Source organism: Osmerus eperlanus, chromosome 20, assembly GCF_963692335.1.
Source record: "Osmerus eperlanus chromosome 20, fOsmEpe2.1, whole genome shotgun sequence".
NCBI classification, from domain to species: Eukaryota; Metazoa; Chordata; class Actinopteri; order Osmeriformes; family Osmeridae; genus Osmerus; species Osmerus eperlanus.
Window position 1 is genome coordinate 5,493,935 of NC_085037.1, and position 21,899 is coordinate 5,515,833.

Below are 21,899 nucleotides of genomic sequence, written 5' to 3' on the forward strand. Positions count from 1 at the left end.
ACCAGCTAGACATTGTCTCAGTAAAGAATCAAGTTTGAGAGAGGGGAAATATAGTTTTTACTGACACCATGCTCCCTTTGCCTCTTATTAGTTGTTTATTTTGTTTATTTGAGTGGCCATAGTTCATGCTTACAGTAAGATCTTGAGTTAGACTTTGAAGCTGACCCACTCTCTCAGGAATTGAGAAACAAAAACAGAGAAGGAATCAATGCTTTTCATGGCTGTGCTTTTCATGGCTGGCTGTCATGAATTTCTCTCTCTTTTTGTCTCAATATTTCTTTCGAGGGACAGGGTAAGGTTTCAATGGAAAGAGGAAACCAGATTTTATATAAAGCCAACCGGTTGGCTTGTTGCTGATTGTAATTCCTGGCAGAAGGATAGAAGATAAGCTGGGGGCATTAAAAATGACTGTTTGGCGTTCCTCAGAAGCACTAAATACACAGGGCCCAGACAAGTCATTGGAACAGTTCCAGCAACACTCTACTGGAAGCTACCTCAGACAAACAATGAATGTTTCTAGTCAAGTCAGCAGGGAGGTTATGACAGATCATACTGTAGCACAAAGATATTTATCGGCATGAACTCGAAAACACACCAAATGCTATGAGTAATATTTTGCTATCCTTTTGTGACTTGACATTCACATTATGCGCCTATGACCTGGAGGCTTCCATTATATGACTGAGAGACTACTTGCTATTTGTAAGATGACAGAAATGGTCCTGTCCTTCTTACATCCAGCCCTTACCCCAGCCTTCAGCAGGAGTGCGATGGGCAGAAGGGGAAGTAAATGGCTGGCTGGTAATGAGATGAGGACGATGCTTGTTTTTCCTCCAACTTTCGCCTCCCTGCTGTTCCTGTCTAATCCTCTGATCTTATGCCTGACACACACATGTACACACGCAGGCTTGCTGACACACGCGCACACTCGCCACGCACACACACACCTTCCGCCAACCACTTCACAGCTGCTGAAGCCGAGCAGAAGGTGCTTTATAACTGTCTAAACACATAACCCCAATGTCCTGGCAATTTTCACGCCCTCCTGATTTTCCCCAGTCCACGTTTTGTTTTTCGTTTGTTATACCTCATGACAAATGCTTGCTTTTCTCAGTCAGTCCTGATAAAACACAGCTCAGCTAAGTGTTGCTCAGTGCACACATACACCTATTCTCAGGGTGTCAGGTGGCTGAGCGGTTAGGGAATCAGGCTAGTAACCTGAAGGTTGCTAGTTCGATTCCCGGCTGTGCAAAATGACGTTGTGTCCTTGGGCAAGGCACTTCACCCTACTTGCCTCAGGGGGAATATATAATAAGTCGCTCTGGATAAGAGCGTCTGCTAAATGACTAAATGTATACCTATCACTACACAACTGTGTAATTGTGAGAAACTGCTTGGCATCCTATTATGTAAAGACGTGATGCCATGGTAGAACATCAGCACCCAGTATAGCAAGCCTGGGCCCATACTCAGCACAACAGTATTACTCCACAGCGACAGCAGAACCTTGGTGTCACTGTGATTTAGAAGCTCTGTTGCCACAGTTACGGCAGGCTGTGTGATGGGTGCTCCCTAATGAGCGTCAAAAAGCTCACGTCAGGGTCTCCGTGGCAGTTCACACCGGAGGGGGCACATTTAAACCTAATCCCCATTACTGCCTGCTCCGTCAGGGGATGTGATGCCTATTAGATCTACATTCCCTGTGTAATCTACTCATGAGCACAGATAGGTATTACTGTAGGGTGATCCGACGAATGTGAGGATCCAATGGATGCGACGCAGAGGTGAGACAGTCTTCTAAAGAAAGCATCAAGTTGTATGGTTAGATTCAACCGAGCCTTGGTGAGCCAGCAGATCAGAGCTGGTGCAATACGGCTGAGGAAGCAGCTGTTTTGTTGCCAGACAGTGCTATGTCATTGTACTTTTCTAATCGACTGTAACTTTAAACGTTCGTGGCTCACTATGCCATTTGGTCAGCAGAATGTTGCTTTTGTAGGATACCAACAGCATGCAATAGTATTTCCCAGAAGATATTACGTACAATCACACAATAAGCATTTTAAGTTTATTACTGTATTAAGTATGTACAATTTATGTAAATGTGAGTTTTCACAGCCCTTAACATGAATCTGTTTCATCAATAATACTTTGTAAAAGGATTACATCTTAGTTAATACTTTGTTTATGGCATATTTAGTTACTCACATTGAGTGTGCCTAAAATACAGAGTACCTCAACCCATTTTGAAGTGTCTTCCTTTTGATGTGCAAATACACTGAACCCTTTTCAGAATGAACAATTCAACCAATACCTAATACATGTGACACAGTGCCACTCTAAAGAAGTGTTACTATTGTGACTCAGTGAGAACAGATGAGTCATTATGTCAGTGACAACAGAGACTCTCTTCTCGTGTCCTTGGAGCGGGAAGCTAACCAGGGCTGACCATATGGCTTGGATGAAGCCTTTCCCGTGTCAGAACCCATTCAGTTCCTCTCTAATATCCGCATCCAGAGGAGTGTGAGGCTTTAATAGGACAACTAACTTGTGATGACAACCACTCATCTCTGTCCCATCTGCCGTGTCCGTGACAAAGAGGGCACAGATAGAGGCCCTTTGGCCAGGGAGATTGAACAGACTTCACATGAGCCGCTCAGCCGTCACCTGGTGTCGCCGGGCACGCAGGGAAAAGGTTGGCACTGAAATAGGGGGGGGGGGGGGGGGGAGCTAACCGTTATGTAGTCTAACCCCACCGTCACCAAAATGGAGGATCACTTGTTTGTGAGAAGAAGCAGCAAGAAACAGCGAGTGAGCACGTCAGCAATGTTTACCAGAGGGTGAACCAGATGTCACCAAAACAAATCTGTCAAATTTCTATCTGTCAACAGACTGACTGATAGGTTTCATAATCTGACAGCGACCTTACGATCTCAGGTTCTCCATCTTCATGCCCCCATGCCAGTCCATTGGACGCTTACAGTATTTTCTCATTCATAAATAGCTGCTCGAAGATTCCTTGTTTTACTGTAGCACACTGCGCTCACATTACTATTGTGTTGCTGTCTGTGAGAGCAGCACAGAATGTGGCTCATGCTTCATGAATGGGGACAGGTCCCCTGTCATGGCAGTGAGCTTTCAGCATACTTCAGCCACATGCTTCAATGTCGCCCATTTCCCCAGTGACATCAGGACGGGTTTGGAGGGGGAAAAAAATACCTGTTGTCACAAGGGATCTTCAGGCTGTCACTACACAGACAACCAGGCATGACACGGCGCCTCTGGTATGAAGGAGGGTGTCCTGCACAAGGATCTGTGTGTGGCACCAGAACAAAGGATCTGAGCTTTCTCTGCAGAGATTCGGAGAGATTCTCTTGGTCTTTGTCTGGATGGGGGAAAAACGTATCATAGTAGTCACATTGTGGATTGGTGCTGAAATGTGTGACATTTTGTTTCTGAAATAATCAAGGAAAAATTGGTCTCTCTCTCTCTACTCCATAAACACAGTATCATTCGGAGAGTACTGGATAATGACTTTGCCCCGGAGCTTTTTGGAGAGTAGGTTTTGGGGTACAAAACCTTCTGAATAGTGTAAGAGTCACTGGAGCCAATTTACATTGTGGGGCAATGAAGGGCGCATCAATATTTCTGTCAGTCTCTAGTAATACATTAGGTGAAGAGAGATGAAGGCTGGGATAAACACAGCAATCAATGTTGGTTTAGTGGTTTGGGAGTGGAGCTACAGAGAGCGAGAAGAGAGAGAGAGAGAGAAAGAGAGAGAGAGAGAGAGAGAGAGAGAGAGAGAGAGAGAGAGAGAGAGAGAGAGAGAGAGAGAGAGAGAAAGAGGGAGGAAGAGAAAAAGAGAGAGAAAGAGAAAGAGAAAGAGAAAGAGAAAGAGGGAGAGGGAGAGAGAGAGAGAGAGAGAGAGAGAGAGAGAGAGAGAGAGAGAGAGAGAGAGAGAGAGAGAGAGAGAGAGAGAGAGAGAGAGAGAGAGAGAGAGAGAGAGAGAGAGAAAGAAAGAAAGAAAGAAAGAAAAAAAGAAAAAGTATAAAAGTAAGAAAAAGAAAGAAAAAAAAGAAAGAAAGAGGGAGCGTGAGAGAGAGTGAGAGACAGAGAGATAGGGGGAAATAAAGAAGAGAACAATGACTCTAAAGCTTAAAGGCACTTTTGAATCTGCTAAGATGTTTTCCCTAGTGAGACGAGTTATCAGACCAATGATGATGCGCTGGAAGAAAATCCCAGATTGATCATGTTTCACCCACAAGACCCTTTTGTAATTGTTGTGTTGGTAGAGTTCTACCTTGCCGTAATCAATCTCACAGATAGACAAAATAGATCATGGCCAGGGCTGCAGAGCACTGAGTAATTATACCCTGAACTGTACACCTTGGCTTGGAAGGGCTGGTCATCCATATCAAATCATGGTTAATACCTGAAAAGTGAAGCACATTCGTTTTCCTATGAGAAGCTGTTTTTTTGAACGGGATGCATTATAGACTTGAAAGATAATGCACTCAAGCCTGATTTAATCTACAGTATATCATACACTGCAAGACCTAACAGAAAACCTTGGCAATTGGATGCAGACAAGCGCATATTTAACCATAACGTAAAGCTGAAGTAATTTGCTCGGGGATATGTAATGGCATCTTAGTGTAATTAGCGAACATTATAGCATAAAAAGCAGTGTCCTGCTGAACAATTGCCGTGCGGGTAGTTCACTTGATTATTTTGCAACTACGCAGGCTTGAAGTCGACGTGTAACATAACACATAAGAGACCAGTGTAAGCGCTGGTAATACACATTTGGAGAGCGGGAGCCAATGACTACGCGTGCTTATATTGCTCAAAGGTTTACCATCAAGACTACACACCGGTCCTGACATTGGATACTCATTAATTTACTTTTTATGAAAACCCACACGAGAGTAATTTTTCATTCGTACTTTCACTTTTCCATGAAGAGTGAAAGTTACTATTTTGTTCGGTTTTATATGGTGTGTGGATTAACACAATCTCGTCAATTAAGCGTCGAGTAGTGTTTTCTCACTCCGGCGTTGGGTGAAGTTTTCAGCACTACAGAAAGAGAACAGCGACCAGAGCAGCGCAACATGGAACCGTCCACAGCGCCCGTTGCTGATCTAGACGATCTTTACTCCGTTATCCCGTTTAATGTCACCTTTCCGGACGACACAATGAGGTTCGTGCCCAACGGCAACTACACAGATCAGGCACAGGCTCGGAGCCCCGCCGGTATGATAATAGCCATCTCCATCACGGCTCTCTACTCCGTGATCTGTGTGGTGGGACTTCTGGGCAACATCCTTGTTATGTACGGGGTGGTGAGGTAAGCGCTTTTTACATGCACTTCAATCTATTCAATTTAAAATATTTTGTGTGCAAAATTAAGGACTTGCATGCCTACGGAAATAAATGGTAAACAAGTAGTTTAGGAGATAAGAGAAACAACACTGATTAGAACTAATACAGTAGCACAGTGGTAACACAGCAGTATTAGTGTCAACACAGATCTCTGTCATTAGTAACATGCAGTACAAAATTCTGTCCAAATAATCTTGGAGCAGAGGGGTTGGACATGCATCGAAAAAAATATCAATGTAGCACAGTCTGTTCTTGTGCTTCATGCCAATATACTTTATATCCCACAGTTAAAGGTTGAAAGTCAAGTCCATCAATTTAAAAAATAAATAAATCAAATGGACCTTTGACACATATTAGATTCATAAATAATCAGGTACTCTTAGATCAATAAATTGATCAACAAAAAGATCCATAAACTCTGCAACACATGAGGTACAATTGGATGGGGGGGGGGGTCAATCAATCAATTGAACCCTTTGGTTGCAGAATCAGCTGAAAATGTATGTTTCATCTGCTCTAGGGTTTTGGGGCGTTTGCGCTTCTTTTCCATTGACATGGCAATGAGGTTCACATGACAAGATAGCCCCCCCTCATTATTAACCCCTGTGAACAAAATCTAAACTTGGTTGTCATGACAATGGGCATTAGTGGTATCTCCGTAAAGGTGATTGCTTGCCTTGTTTCCCCATTCCTAACCAGCAGGCTATAGGCACAATCACTCATGCTGTGTGTGCTTCCTCAATCTAACACTAATTACTTGGCTCCTGAAATAATGCAGGAGTAATTAAATATAATTAACTTTTAACTATAAGTAACTAGACTCAAGGGATTTCCGGTGATTTGTGGTGTGGTCCACAGCTATATGTTTTCATTTAACAGGTCAGTAATCGATATACTTTTTAATTCCTCTTCCAGTAAGACACGAAATGCGTCCTCTGCCTGCATCTGCAGGTTAGAGAGAGAGTCATGTCTATCAGAATGGGAACACAAGTCATCTTCGGCATGTGGTAATTTACTTAACAGGCCACACAGGTCAACAAATTCACAACCATGCGCAGTGTTCACAGTCCTGAGGGGACTCAGGGGAGAAGAGGTCCTTTTGAGGAAGCTGAGGAGGGAGAGCCTCACACATCTAGGGCTGAGTGTAAACCAGTCTACAACAGAGCCCTCGACTCCACAGCCAGCAGAGCCCTCCTTAGTCTCTGCCCTGAGAGATTGTACAAGTGCCCTAGGTTTATTAATCCACACACCCAGGGTACTTATGCACCCCAGTGTGCTGTGTGTCGGAGAGGCCAGGACTTGACTGATATCGGTTAGTTGTTTTTTATGCGGAATTATGAGCTCATGAGGGACCTCTGTTGTCTAGTTGGCCTCTCCAGCAGTAATTCATTGTTGCTCCTCTGAGGGTAAATGTTTACCTTTGAGAACCGTACGTATATATATATATTCATGTAATAAATGAATACATACAGACGTCTACACACGCATACACAGTTCACATTTGTGTGTGTGTGTGCATGGCTGTGTTCAGCCCATGGTCTTGCAGAGAATACAACGCATGATTGTGGCTTGTGTACGTTCTCAAAGCATGCATTTAATTGTGAAGGGCCAACGAGGAAATACAAACAGCAGAGGACAACACCTGGTCGATTAGGGCAGTGTGTTTGGACACGAACATTGTTAATGATTAATGGAGGACGGTATTGTGAATGACTCTCGTTTTGATCCACGCATTTACATATTGGGCTGTAGAGGTCAGTGAGAGAACCGGACACACTTTTCAGGAACGATGGCTTCAGAGTTGATCCGTGCGGGAACACCTGCTCTCTAGAACCTGAAGCATTGTGGGCCTAATGAGGTTCCTTTTTCATGCATCAACTCATCCTCCGTATGGTGACACAGGACATGGTGACACAGGACAAGCACAGGTGAGATGAGGACGAGGGGGACGGAGGGATGAAGCAGCCAGCAGGCCTTCCATGAGTGGACCCCCGTCTGAAAGCCCAGGTGTTGCACAACGCAAGAGGAGGCAGATGAAGGCAGTGCGTAGGTTGCGTGCCATGTGGCGATGTCTACGGTGCTGCTGGAGGCCAGTCGGCGGGCTCGCACGAACGTGTTAAGAGTCGGCGGCGTCTGCGGGATTTCCGCATGCTGCTTTTGTGCTGTACCTTGAGGGAGGGTGTCAGGCTGGCCGCGACCACCCTTCCTCAACCCGTCTGCACCGACAGAGTGCCCAGCGTGGCTGGTGGTGTGAGCAGTGCACACACACACGCGCACGCACACACACCAGCCTGCCAGGACCTGCTGTGTTCTCAGGTCCTGAGTGCCACAATGCGTGGGACACGGTGTCACAGGGATAGAGGAGGCGATGCATGTACACGCTCACAGACACATATAGTGAACACACACACTCAACACACGCTACCCACCTAAACACCGACAGAATATTTCTAACACCTTTGATTGTGTCTGCAGTGTGGGCAGTGTTGTCGGATGTACAATATCTTCTCAATGTTCGGGATCACGCATAAGAAAAGAACAAAATGATTTTCCTGTGTCAAATTGATAAAAATAATTCTACTCATTTTAAACTGAATGAATTTAAACATCAACAATATCAGTGTTTGGATTATATATCACTTACAAAATGTAAAACACGTAGTCAAAAATTATTTCTTTCAGTAACTATGTGGGTGATGGGGTCAGTGCTTGGACAGGAAGCCCAGTGGGGAGTGTGTGAGGGGGCTGAACCAAGTCAGTACCAGTCAGGGGGAGCAAAGTTCTCTTCCGCACGCACAGTAGAGTAGAGTAAAGTAGATTCATTTGACAATGGACATTTATAATATCTACTGTATATGTTTCTCTACAACTCCTGCTGACAATTGACTGTGCTGCTCAATCACAGGTGCAAACTTCACTTCTCCAAATTTCCATCTCCTCAACTGTCCTTTGATGCAGTTCAAGTACTACTAAGTTTGCCTTCTGATTTTGAAACAAATATAATTCGCATTCGAATATCATTCGCTTTCATATGCAATGTCACAAAAAGCTTTACAGATGCCCATTACAGTAATGGCCATCAAGAAGCTGGGAAAGAAACTGACAAAAGGAATTTGAGATCAAAAAGAAGAAACCATTGGAAGAGCCAATGAGGATCCTCCCTTTAGGGGACAAGTGCAGTGTAGCAGTTGAAGTAGTAGTACAAGGTACTTTATTGATCCCAAAGGGGAGATTGTGAGTCCACAGAGTTTTAGTATAAGTGAGATTACCTCTGTATCAGTCTAAGTATATCAATGCCCTAACATGACAGGATAGCACTGCATAAAAAAAACGAAACAAGTGAAATCCAATTACCTGAACCCATAATCCCAGTAATCTTCCTAAAAGCTGACCTGACATGACAGGCATTTCAAACAGCGTCCATGACATAACAGGGCAGACAGACAGCTGTCACAGCCTCTTTGCAGGATGTGGAGTATGATTTCCGTGACACATTATGTCATGTGGGCAAAGGAAAACGGCAAAACAAAGTCTAGATGCAGATGCAAAACCAAAATCGCTTTACAATGGCACGCCCTGGTAACGACAACACATGCACATTCTTCATGACAGAATCTCTTCTCATTTGTTTTGTGTCAGTGTGGTTCCTGTGTGATTTAGATTCTGTTTCATAGCTGAGAGGAACTAGCATCAGACATTTAATGAGACATTGTCATTTTCTCCATTTATCTTTTTGAGACAGTAGCCAAGGAATAAGAAAAAAACACATTGGCAAATGATATTTACGAGTGCTGCTTCTACGTTTTTGATGCTGTGTCGACACACTCAGACCATCATTGTCTACACAATAAGACAAATAAATTCGTAAAAGGAAAGGGAATATGTACTTCACTTGAATGTCCAGGAGCCTAAAAGAAAAAACCTGTCTCTCTGGTGTACTGTACGTTTAGATTAGTCAACTAATTGCAACAGGGAACTGATTTGTGAGAACCCTTCTCCAAGCTACAGACATGATTAACAACCCTCCCAGGACTCTGCAAGCCTACAGCTCAGGGCCACACTCGCATGAGCCATCACATTAGGAATCATTAAGAAGGAGGAGAACTGCACAGTCAGAAAGATCTGACATACTCATGGGAGCTTTGGACAAACCAACAGGCCCATCCATCTATGACCTTTGTCAACCAAGCTAGCATATCCATTTCTCACAGCCTTGCTCTACTAAGAACACAGCCAGCTTCTCAGGTTTGAATTAAGATCTGCTAGCTAGTCCCTAAATTGATGTGATGTTGCTGTGTCTGAGTAAATTGCGCAAGGACTGTTCCTGAAAGAATTAAAAACCCTGTTAGAGACCAAAACAATTAAAAAGGTATATGTTCAGGTCAACATTTTACTATGTAGTGAAATAGTAACTACTATGCAGTTTTACTTCATTACGGTTTAGCGGTACAAGTTATATGGGAAAGGTATAAGGAGGTTGGGCTTTCCAGGGTAGATGTTAACATGGATGTTGTTTTGGTAACACAACCTTCAAATGCCCCTTTATGGCATCCATTACACCCCTCCCCCATAGTGTGCCTTCCAACATATTTGTAAAAACCTATACCACTAACCCTTTATGCCATTTACTGACATAGTCATTTCTATATAGTAGCTACAATGTTTTTATAAGGTTTTGCTACAGGATATGATTACATTGTAGTTGATGTAAGCTTAATTTAAAGTGTTGGCAATGGTTCTAAAAACCGCAGTTGTTTTGTTTGAGTGAAAGGACTGAAGATAACGCAAACCTTGAATGATTCACTGTTTATACAACACTGACAGAATATGGATACTTTAAACATTGTCTGTGCACGAATCAAAAAGGATCCCCATTATTGGGAGGCACATAATCTTCAATGACTCATTACAGTAAGAATCACCAGTTTAAATGTTCTACATATGTTGAACATACAATCAGGGGCAATTAAAACTTCATTTCTTGGACAAGAAAGCTCCGGAAGGTCTTGCCTGAGCTGGAGCTCTCACGTTCATACCTAACTGACAATTCCACATACCACTGCTAACACAAATCTGTAGCTCAACACATTTCTTTTCATCTCTAACTAGATACACTAAAATGAAGACCGCCACCAACATCTACATCTTCAACCTGGCTCTGGCAGACGCTCTGGCCACCAGCACGCTGCCCTTCCAGAGCGCCAAGTACCTGATGAACACCTGGCCCTTCGGGGAGCTCCTGTGCAAGGTGGTCATCGCCATCGACTACTACAACATGTTCACCAGCATCTTCACGCTGACCATGATGAGCGTGGACCGCTACATCGCCGTGTGCCACCCCGTGCGTGCCCTGGAGTTCCGCACGCCTGCCAAGGCCAAGATGATCAACGTGCTGATCTGGGTCTTGTCCTCGGCCATTGGTGTGCCTATCATGGTCATGGCTGTGATCAAGGAGTCAGACAGTGGTGAGGAAGCTATTTGAATGAAATTGGTTGCTCTTATTGTAGTATTGCTCTCAGACCATGGCAAATTATTATTATTAATGATACAGATTTTCTTTTATCTCGTCAACATCCTCAGAGACCTAACTATATTACCAAAAGTATTCACATAGCTATCCAAAATCATTGAATTCCGGTGCACAAAGCAAGGGCCATAAAGACATGGATGAGCGAGTTTGGTGTGGAAGAACTTGACTGGCCTGCACTGAGTCCTGGCCTCAACCCGATAGAACACCTTTGGGATGAATTAGAGACTGTGAGCCAGGCCTTCTCATCCAACATCTGTCTGGCCTCACAAATGCACTTCTGGAAGAATGGTCAAAAATTCCCATAAACACACTCCTAAACCTTGTGGAAAGCCTTTCTAGAAGAGTTGAAGCTGTTATAGCTGCAAAGGGTGGGCTGACATCATATTAAATCCTATGGTTTAAGAATGGGATGTCACTCACGTTCATCTGCGTGTGAAGGCAGACGAGCGAATACTTTTGGCAATATAGTGTATACACAACCAAAACCAATTCAACAAAGTAATTCGTCAATCACATTACCTCTGTTTCTTAACGGATTCCCCCCCCCCCACCCCCTCCTCCTCCTCTCCCCCCCTCCAGGTAAAACTATGTGCATGCTGAAGTTCCCTGACCCTGACTGGTACTGGGACGGGGTAACCAAGATCTGCGTGTTCCTCTTTGCCTTCGTGGTGCCCGTCCTGGTGATCACCATCTGCTACGGCCTGATGATCCTGCGTCTGAAGAGCGTCCGCCTGCTCTCCGGCTCCAAGGAGAAAGATCGCAACATGCGCCGCATCACCCGCATGGTCCTGGTGGTGGTGGCGGCCTTCATCGTCTGCTGGACGCCCATCCACATCTTCATCATCGTCAAGACCTTGGTGGACATCAACACCAGGAACCCTTTGGTGGTGGCCAGCTGGCACCTGTGCATCGCCCTGGGCTACATCAACAGCAGCCTCAACCCCGTCCTCTACGCCTTCCTGGACGAGAACTTCAAGAGGTGCTTCAGGGATTTCTGCCTTCCCTGCCGGACCCAGGTGAACCAGAACAACCCGTCCACAGCTCGGAACGCCACCCAGGAGCCTGTGTCTGTCTTCGTGCCCTCGGGGGCGGGGAAGAAGCCGGTATGACTAGGCATGGACCGGATCCCTCGTGGTTCACGATCCAGAAGGATCCAGCAAGATCTACATTCAGAGGTCACGCAAATCTCTACCACTGAGTTCTAAGAGGCCATGAAGGACCGGTTCACATCATCCAGTCTACACATTTAGACTCAAAAGCACCATTGAAGCTCGCAAGAAAAAGGCAATTAAAGATGTCATTGATTGCTTTTCCAAAAGGTCACCTTGGCGACGGTTCTAGAGATTATCTACAGGAAGAGGGAGATTTGTCTTTTAGGCAAAATGAGGACAAGGGCACTGGTCCGAAGGTACCAAATTTGAACATGTTTTTAACCGCCATGTTCCCAATGTTCTCATGGGCCATGCCAACCACGACAGTTAGAACTAGGTGTCAGTTCTATAATGAAGATGACAGGGTAGATACAAATATACAGTAATTCAGTTCTAGATTAATTGTACATGTGAAATGTGTACAATATAGAAGGTTACGATTGTCTAGACTTTTTAGAGATAGAGGGAGAGTTTGAGTAAATGCGTTAGAACAAGTTAAGTGTGATATGGATGTTTGCCTCTTGTAAATTATACAGACAGTGTTGTGACTTTAAATCACTTTCTGAAATCACTCAGACATTCATGTCAAGTTATTCACTCACCCATAGCCAGTCAGAAAAGATAGACAACAGAATGTGTTAAACTGCTGCATTCACCCGTCTAATATGAGGTCCAGGCCCTGCAGACACAGAGACACAGAGCGCATCCCTCATAAGCCTTGACAAACAGACTCAAATGGAACAAATAAGCACGGCAGAACAGGAAAGGCCAGTTTATGAGGCCTTCGTTTCCATGGGAATGGACGTTGAAGCTCTTGAAGTCCTAAAAACTCACAATGCTGAGGATCTCCAAAGACACAATCATGCGACACGAGACGTAATCAACACATTGGTTTTGCCTATCAGATAAATGTTTCTGGTAGGCTTATTTACTATAAGAGCTAAACTCTTTAACTTTTTACCTTTTTATCCTCCTCAGAGCAGAGGCGTAACACCCACATTTAAAAGAGAACAAACCGTCCAGACAAAACAACTGGTCAGTAATGAATTGAAGACTCCGTTAAAGAGCGAGGAACCATGGTGAGAAGGCATGCAACCTTGGCGGAAGTGGAGTATTCAAGTTAAATTTCCCAATTTGCAGTAAACAAAAAAACACAGCTTGATTACTTACAAGTAAGAGAAAGAAAATGTTAGTAATGTAAGGTCTTAGACTTTGGTGATATGTTATCCAGTACATTAACCTCTCTGTGCTTGTACCAAATTCAAAAGGGTGTTGAATCTTGTATGCCCACTAATTGCTTAAAATAAACCTCCTTCTCTTTCTGGGGTGGTTGGAACCTGAGTGGTATCTCTGAGCAGAATACAGTGACAATGGAGGTTGACTCTGGGACACACAGCACAACTTACCGGTAATACTATTAACTGTATGAATGCATTTATTTTCTGTCCAATGTGAAATCAAACTGCAGCAACAGAATACTCACTGTGGGCAGAAAAGTATCCGACTAATGGACTGTCTCTGCTGAATCAGTACAGTGTTTTATCAGATTCTAAAGATTAACTAAGAGATTCTGAGGACTCATTTGTCACTCTAATGGGTAAATGATTTTCTACTTCGCAATGCTGTAATTATTTCCCATAAATATTTTGTCTGTACAAATTTGGACATGTTTACTGTGACTTACATACTGTATTAAATATTGGGGGGTCAGATGGCTGAGCGGTTAGGGAGTCGGGCTATTAATCAGAATGTTGCTTGTTCAATTCACGGCCGTGCAAAATGACGTTGTGTCCTTGGGCAAGGCACTTCACTCTACTTGCCTCGGGGGGAATGTCCCTGTACTTACTGTAAGTCGCTCTGGATAAGAGCGTCTGCCAAATGACTAAATGTAAATGTAGAGTTAAAAAAAATTACAATGAGTCGCAGTGTATACTACTACTTTATCTAAAATGTTATCTATGTGGATTGTTCAGATTTGATTATACTGTAATGTAATGTAACATAATGTTAGCGATTAGCTCAAATAACCTACAACAAGTTTCTAGACATTCTTATAAACATTTGGCTTGATCTCCAGCGACAGATTTTTGTCTATTTTATCACAAAGACGCTTAATGCTTTTCTTGTTTTAACAACTCCTGTATTGGGACATTGGCAAAAAAAAAAATACTGTATCTAGCAAGGTTTTGAGAATTCTCAATGCTTGGTAGATTTACGTTTTTAAATGTGAGTGTGACTCGAGATTGAGATGAAGTATTCAATGGCAACTGTTACATGAATCATTTTATTAGAAATGTACTTAGAGAAATAAAAACTGTCTTACCTTATCACATGCAAGGTGATTATTTTAACTCTCTGAACAGTAGGATTTTTTTATAACTTATTATTATAAATATTTCTATGGGGGATAACTAAAAGGTGTGGTCCTCTGGCCATACTGTACTTTGCCATCTCAATATTAGATCAGCATACCTTTTTTGACTTTTTCAAAATGGTGTGTTTTGAACTAATGTGTGTTCACTGTTATCAATGTTTTTTCATGCTTTAATATTTTAGTACAAGCAAAACTGTGAATATGTTGATGTGCAAGAAAAGTGTCTAAAAACTTGAAATGTTTTGTAAGATGAAGTCAGCTTGCTTAAATGCTTCAAAATGTGTGCTGTTCACGCTTGAAGCCCTCATCTTCAAGTCGTCATTTAGCTTAATATTGTGCGCCGGAGTGAAAAGTATCTCAGAGTCAAAAGCCTGTTAAACTGTTTCAACTAACCTTTGAACATAATAAACATTGTGAAGAACAACAATAAATAATATACAAAAAAGAACATGGTGGTGAATCAATTTTGGATCCCTATACTGTGGGTTATAAGGTTAGTATAGGATATTATGTGTATTATATGTTTAGTATACTCTATTATTTATTATTTTGTATATTTTGGAGGTCTATTATATTATATGTTAACTTGTCATAGGTGTAAACTTGTTCTGAGTACTTAAATGTCATGTCATGCCAGGTTTCTTTGCGTTGCCTTGTCCTAAGAATTTCAGTGCCCAGTCTGACCGTGTGTTGGTCTGTGCATCTGACAATAAAAGATTTGAACTTGAACTGGGGAGAAAACGTGTGTATTCAAATGAACAGTACAGTAACTGTTTGTTGTTTCATGGTCCTGGTGGACTGAGTTGCTGAGCTGCCAATACTTTGTCATGCACAGGCACCATTGCTCCTTTAATTATTAAATTACTCACTTTCCGTGACACAAATCCATTTTAAATATCCAAGTCTATTATAAAATTCAGTCATGAAATCAAATAGCAATAGTATTTCCAAAGGCCTCCAATCTGAGAAAGCTAGAGATGGCTGCAGGCTTGCCTAGATTCTGCCCAGAGCCGCTATCAGTAAATGAAACTTTCAGCCCTGCTTCTCCTGCAGATTCACACAGCAGCATCAATTGCCATCACCATGGATACCGGCAGCACAAACCATCGAGCCCAGAAAAGGGAGTGAAGTGTTTTTTTTAATTAAGGAGGTTCGCCTCCCAGTAGCTACTTCCTAATTATCTAGATGGCAATAAAGGAGACAATGGAGAAGAAATGCATGTTTGATGCAACCAAAAAGGAAGACAGGCCACTGAACGACATAGCATGGCTAGAGCATAGAATGAGGTCTTCTGTGTTTAGGGACAACAGTGAATGCCCAAAAGCAAATCCTCATGACACTAATAATGGGGAGCTGTTATTGGTTTTCCATAGGCATTTGTTTCATTTCAAACATTTAAGCACAAAAAAGTTAACTAGGTGTGTGACCTAATACACAGTCCCAGTTAGACAGGATCATGTTTACAGAAAGGCATTTTATTCTTGGTGTGTGAGACTTTTTGATGTTGAGTCATACATTGCCTTTGTAGAAGAATAGAACATGTAATTATGTGTCCAGAGTAATGAAATATAAATGTGACTTTCATCCTCTTTTAGCGAAAGGTCGAGAGAGAGCTTGGAAAGTGTGGAGTGTGGTGTTAAACCAAATTGGATGGGTGAAAGAAATACAAGACAAAGGATGAAGGAGAATGATTTTTAAAAATGCAAATATGTTAAATGTTAGATATATTGAACACAAAAGGAACAGAGAGCGGCATGCATATCCCTTCACCACGCCAGACGAATACATGTTGAAATTCAACCACTGATTTTGCAATCTTTAATTCTATATGATGGACCCCCAAAACATGCATAGTCAACTTTAACTGAATGAGTTTCAAATCAAACGGAACACCTTTTCAAAAAAATATAAAAATCGAACTTTTGGGCTTACAGTTCATGTTGTGATAGCATGAGTGTTACATCAATTAAGTAATGCTTGAATGTTTATCATAGGTGCCAGCGTGAGGCTGTCAATCGTGTTCAGTGAAGAAACAACCTTTTTCCTCAAATCTCACATTTGTCAACAAGTTGACATACTCCATGAAGCAGGGAGCTACGCTCTCATGGTTGTTAGTCCCCTCGCACCCTTCTCCATTGTACTGCATCTGAATCAGAAAATTGTGAATTATAAATGCTTCAAGGTTTACCTTTCTCATACCTTTCACCCTGAATAATACAATTTGATAAAAACATTTACGAGGAAGTGTCAAGGCTTTGACAAGGGCAAGTGACGTCACTCCTTTGTTATACCATGATGGGATACTTAACGAAATAAGATTTTGAGAGTAACCTTCTATAACATTGTTTATCATGCAAGGGATGAGAAATTGGATGACAGCATTCATCCCCTGGTGTACTGATTGGTGAACTGGTCACTAAACTGGTCTAAAGAGCCCGAGGTAAAAGAGAGTTAAGCCAGTGCATTGGAAATCAAACAACATGGATCAGGAACAGTAAAGAAGTGATGAAAAAGCCATGCAAAAAGACTTTGGTTTGTTGCCCGTTATTGTAAATACGAATATTGCCTGGTGACATAAAGGTAAAATACAAAATTGAAAAAAAGAATTGCCTCTCTCCATTTCAATGCTACACATTTCAGTTTTAGGCTTGTTTATCAGGGTCAGACAGTTGGTGGTTGTGTACTACCCTGCATGGGGCTGCCAGCACTGTGGAGGTCTGTGGTGGCAGTTCTGAGTAGCCCACCGGGTATGCAGGGAGGAAGAATGCCTCCCTGCTTGATTTTCTGCTTGCCTTCCAACAGCCATGTGGGGCAGAGCAACATTTGGTTTGCAGGCCCCTGTCTGTGTTCCTTCACACTTGCAATAAACATAAATCCAGGAGGACACAACTTGCAGAGTTGGACAAGTGGTCAGGGTTACACCAGTGACACTGAGCGAGGATTTTGATTGGAAAGGGAACAAATAATCTTTCCCCTCAACACCTGTTTCCAGATAACTGAATGGCAAAGTCAAACAGATGGATTTCTGCTGAGGTTGAATGATCGAGACAAGTACACAAACAAACAAGAATGAACCGAGTCTACAGTAAAAACAAACATGCTGTCGATTGAAAACGTCAAATACCTATTTGAGCGTGTTTCTGGTTAACTTGCTACAGTACAGTATGTACACGGGTTACAACCATTCAACTTTTAGGGTGTGGGGGGCTGACAGATGTTACACTGCCAGCCAATCACAGAACTGTGCGGATGATACGGTATGACGTTGGTGGACAAAAGAGCTTGATAAAACGCTCTTCTTTTGAGTGACATAAAAAAAAGTACCCTCCCATGGAGAATGTTAAGATCTGCATGCAGACTTGTTGCGTGAGAACAGCAGCTTCTCCTTACCTTTATGCATAGCACTCCTCCAAGGGCATACTTTCAACAACTGACAGCTTCCTGTCTGAGCAGGCCATCTGTCACATCTCTGGTTTTGAATCTGCTTGAATCTAAGACACAAAGCAATGTGAAAGATGCAAATTGATGGTTCCGAATTCTGAGGTCCCGTCATCTCACGGTTCAAAGAACCAATCTAATTATGATTGTCGTATCACTCCCTCACACACATATCGAGCTACACTACACAAACTCAACATTCATTATGACTGAATGTGGGAGACGAACAAATTGAAAAGGGGACAAACAAGGGCGTTTGGAGGAAATCCAGTCTTTGTCTGGAATGGAAAGAAGCCCACGCGCGGTGCAAGATTGACATGGCACTGATGGACGAGGGATATCTTCAAAGCTGAATTTACATCAGTGAGGCGAGGAGAGGAAGAAGAAAAAAGGGCAAGCCAGATGGAGTGTGGCAATAACATTCAGATCTGCCCTCTCTCATTCATGGCCCATGGGCCCATCAGAAAACCTTCATTAACCACCACCCATTAGTGGCCAGAGATCCATCAGATCCAGCTGTCATCACAAAATACTAGACAGGCCCAGATCACATTTTCCAAGAGATACTTTTTTTAACAAGCTAATTCTATTTGTTGTGCCTGGTGACACATAAAACAACAATAACCGTCTGGTCATGCTGGTTAAACCATCTCACGCATGTAAATGTCAATGACAAGAATCTTTTGGATTTACACAAATACAGTACCAGTCAAAAGTTTGGACACATGGGAAAATGTGTCCAAACTTTTGACTGGTACTGTACACACACACACACACAGATACACACGCACACATACACACATACACGCACACAAACACACACACATACATACATACTTTTGACTGGTACTGTACATACATACATCCATACATCCATCCATACATACATATATACATACATACATACATACATACATATTTAATTAAAATGATTTACATCACATGTAAACCACTTCATATTTATAAGCCAAACTTTTGGTCAAGTATACAGTATAAACTAAAGTTGACTGAGGCCTGTAGTAGATTAAGCTAAACTGGGAACGATTTCGCTTGAATTATCATGTAGCCCACAGTCGTGATCTAAATTTGGCCTAAATGTTGTTAATACAATCGCATACTGCAGTAGTGCCAAAAGGAACAGGGAACAGAGAGCACTACATCTTTTCTAATCTCAGTAGGGTGGATTTCTTGCCTCCTCTCCATAAACTACACTTGTTGTTGTTTTTTGCTCGTTGGTGTTTTCAGCACTATTATTACCCATGATGAACGCACTAACAACCCAGCATTGATAAATGCTGGTGTACTTCAAAGCACTCTACCTGAAAGCCCTTCATTCTTTGACACCAAATTAGCATTAGTGCGTCAAAGCTACAGATTACTCTACCCTCACTGCCCTACTGTACCACAGACACCAGAGCTAATGGTCTCCTTCAAAGACATTGCAATTTACAGCACAACCCATTATTGAGTTCAGACACTAAAAACATTTATTTTATTAAGTCTCTTAATACAATTCTCCACAGAAAACCTTCTGTCTACAGTACGCTCGCCCACCCAAATCAATGAGCATCTTTCTCCTCCTACGGCAGGGCCATTAGGTGTACCTTGAAACCATTAGGATCAGCAGCTAAGAAAGAAACATTTGCCCCAATAGGAACCAGTGGCCTGGAAGGACACCTGTGAAATCAGAAGAAGCAGCAATCTAGCGGGCAGATTCTGACACCGTAGAAACTAGCAGCTAATCAGCCTCCCAGGATCCTCAGACTCCATGAGTGCTTGATAACTGTGGAAACTGAGATTAATGCTGGTCTACATTCCTTGTAAAACTGGGCTGTGGTAAGTGTTCTGCAGCTGGATAAGCCTACACAGTGTGTATCTCATGGACAGCCTAATGTGAACCCGACAGGCATTTCGTTCTTAAATTACATAATAACATGTCCGATTTCTGGCTTGGCTGTTAATTCCTGGCATAGACCTGTCAAGCTATCTGTGTGATAAGATCAAAATTGAAGACTGAGTAAAAAATAAAAAAATAACTGTGGTCCGGCATTCATGACGAGCATTGTCATGCAGAGCAAGGCAGGGGAGGCAATCAATACCTGGTCAGTTTGGCCCAGCTTGTGCCCAGGTGTCGCTGTGAGGAGACAAACTGGAGCAGCAGGAATCCATGTCCTGCGGCTTCACAACAGACTGTCACAGATATCACGCTGCTCCTCCTCTCAGCACCTTCACCTACTTCAGACAGACTGATGTACTAGAATTGTGAACCCCATTTATTGCTACTGTATGGGCCATAAAGACATACAGATATTTCCCAAATGACAACTTGAATTTTTATATTTTTCACCAGATAATGAAATGAGTTTTGCCTAAGATTTACTCTTTGCATGCACTCCACAGCAGAGCATATGTTTGTTGTTGCTGTAAAAACATGGTTGTTTCAATCCCTGTTTAGCAAGGGATGAACATTTTACAAGGCAAGTTGATTTTCAGAGTGGTAATTGGAAAATCTGCTAGCCTTTCTCGCTCCCTGCTTGAGTGGAAATAATTGATGATTTTTCTGCCTGCTGCAGTTCAACGTCAAGCACTTACTGTCCCTATTTTGAACGAGGTCTTTGAAGGAGGGCTAAATGAAAGAAAAATATTTTTTTTTGAGATGGCATTTGAAATCAAATCACTCAAATGATCCACAAAGACGATTTATTTTGCTAGCATAATACCACTGTTTGGAAACAGATAGGCCCAATGTGGACAACTATCTTATGTTAAACACGTGACATGACTTCCAAATCTTAAGTCTCAAAGGAATTCATCCAGGAGGGTGAACCTTGACATTCTAGGTGAGGTTTTAGATTGGCGGTTTTAGACTAACTCACTTGAAACTGTCTTGGTCTCAGTAGTCAGTAGTTTTCTCACAATCCTTCCTTTCAATTAAATAATTTGTGGAAATGCTGAAAACCAGATGAAACCAAATTGAACTGGATATTCCTTCATGGACAGGCCATAAAGCAATGCTAGTGTAATACAGAACTGCTAGCCTTACAATAAATGAAATAGCTAAGTAGGGGGTCAGATGGCTGAGGTGTTAGGGAATCGGGCTATTAATCAGAAGGTTGCCGGTTCTATTCCTGGCTGTGAAAAATGACGTTGTGTCCTTGGGCAAGGCACTTCACCCTACTTGCCTCGGGCGAATGTCCCTGTACTTACTGTAAGTCGCTCTGGATAAGAGGGTCTGCTAAATGACTAAATGTAAGTAATTGCAAAGCAACACTTACTGGTAGCCAAGCATAGCCTCCATGCCTTTTGAAGCAGAGTAGCCTACTTTGAATACATTTTGCAGACATTTCTTTACTTCTAGCAGTTACTGCTAGGAGAGGAAAGGCTACCCTCTCCATTTCGGCAAGGTCCATGATTTTCCGGTATCACATGAAAGCCTTTCACCGTGGAGACAGAAAATACGATGTGTGGTTGGTTGTGGTGGATCTCTGAGAAGGGGGTATCAGAGCAATTCCTGTGAGTCAGGTACAGAACACCTTTCCTCCCTGTGTTGTAATGATTAGTATTGCAAATTACACTCTCCAACACTCCAACCATGAGAGACCTTTAATAAGCCATGGTGGAAGGTAAGGGAGTACTGCAGACTCGTTGGAACTCGCCCAGGATCATACATGAAACAAGGTATGCTGTGGAGCAGACCTACGGTGTGGAAAACCTCTCACACATTCCCAACACCACTGCAAAATGCATCACAATGCTCTTTGGAAAAAAAAGAGGCCCAGCTGAAATCTTTATGGCCACTGGCCCCACGTCATGCATTCCTAAATCATGCTCGGGTGCTCGGTTTCCTATGTGAGTTTTGCCCCGTTTCATCCCTCACAAAGCCCCGTGGCCGAGCATTAACGCATAGCACGACATTTCTTGCTGAAGCTAGTAAACACAGGTACAACACAAGCAACAGCACCAATCACCATTAAACAGTGTGTTCCTGTAGACCGAGAGAGAAATGAAAATGAGAAAGTGAAGAGGG

General features: G+C 42.6%; 1 protein-coding gene across 1 annotated transcript; it reads left to right on the top strand.

Moving 5' to 3' along the window:
- The first annotated feature begins 4,826 nt into the window (after nucleotides 1-4,826).
- On the top strand, nucleotides 4,827-13,754 carry oprd1a (opioid receptor, delta 1a). The gene is made up of 3 exons (XM_062446067.1): nucleotides 4,827-5,344; nucleotides 10,489-10,844; nucleotides 11,489-13,754. Exons 1-3 carry the CDS (start codon nucleotides 5,109-5,111, stop codon nucleotides 12,016-12,018), a joined length of 1,122 nt encoding a protein of 373 aa, XP_062302051.1. The 5' UTR covers nucleotides 4,827-5,108; the 3' UTR covers nucleotides 12,019-13,754.
- Nucleotides 13,755-21,899: the final 8,145 nt, after the last annotated feature.

Coding starts and splice junctions, on each gene's coding strand:
- oprd1a (XM_062446067.1), top strand. CDS start 5,109: ATGGAACCGTCCACAGCGCCCGTTGCTGATCTAGACGATCTTTACTCC. Junction 5,345..10,488: donor GTTATGTACGGGGTGGTGAG/GTAAGCGCTTTT, acceptor ATCTCTAACTAG/ATACACTAAAATGAAGACCG. Junction 10,845..11,488: donor GATCAAGGAGTCAGACAGTG/GTGAGGAAGCTA, acceptor CCCCCCCTCCAG/GTAAAACTATGTGCATGCTG.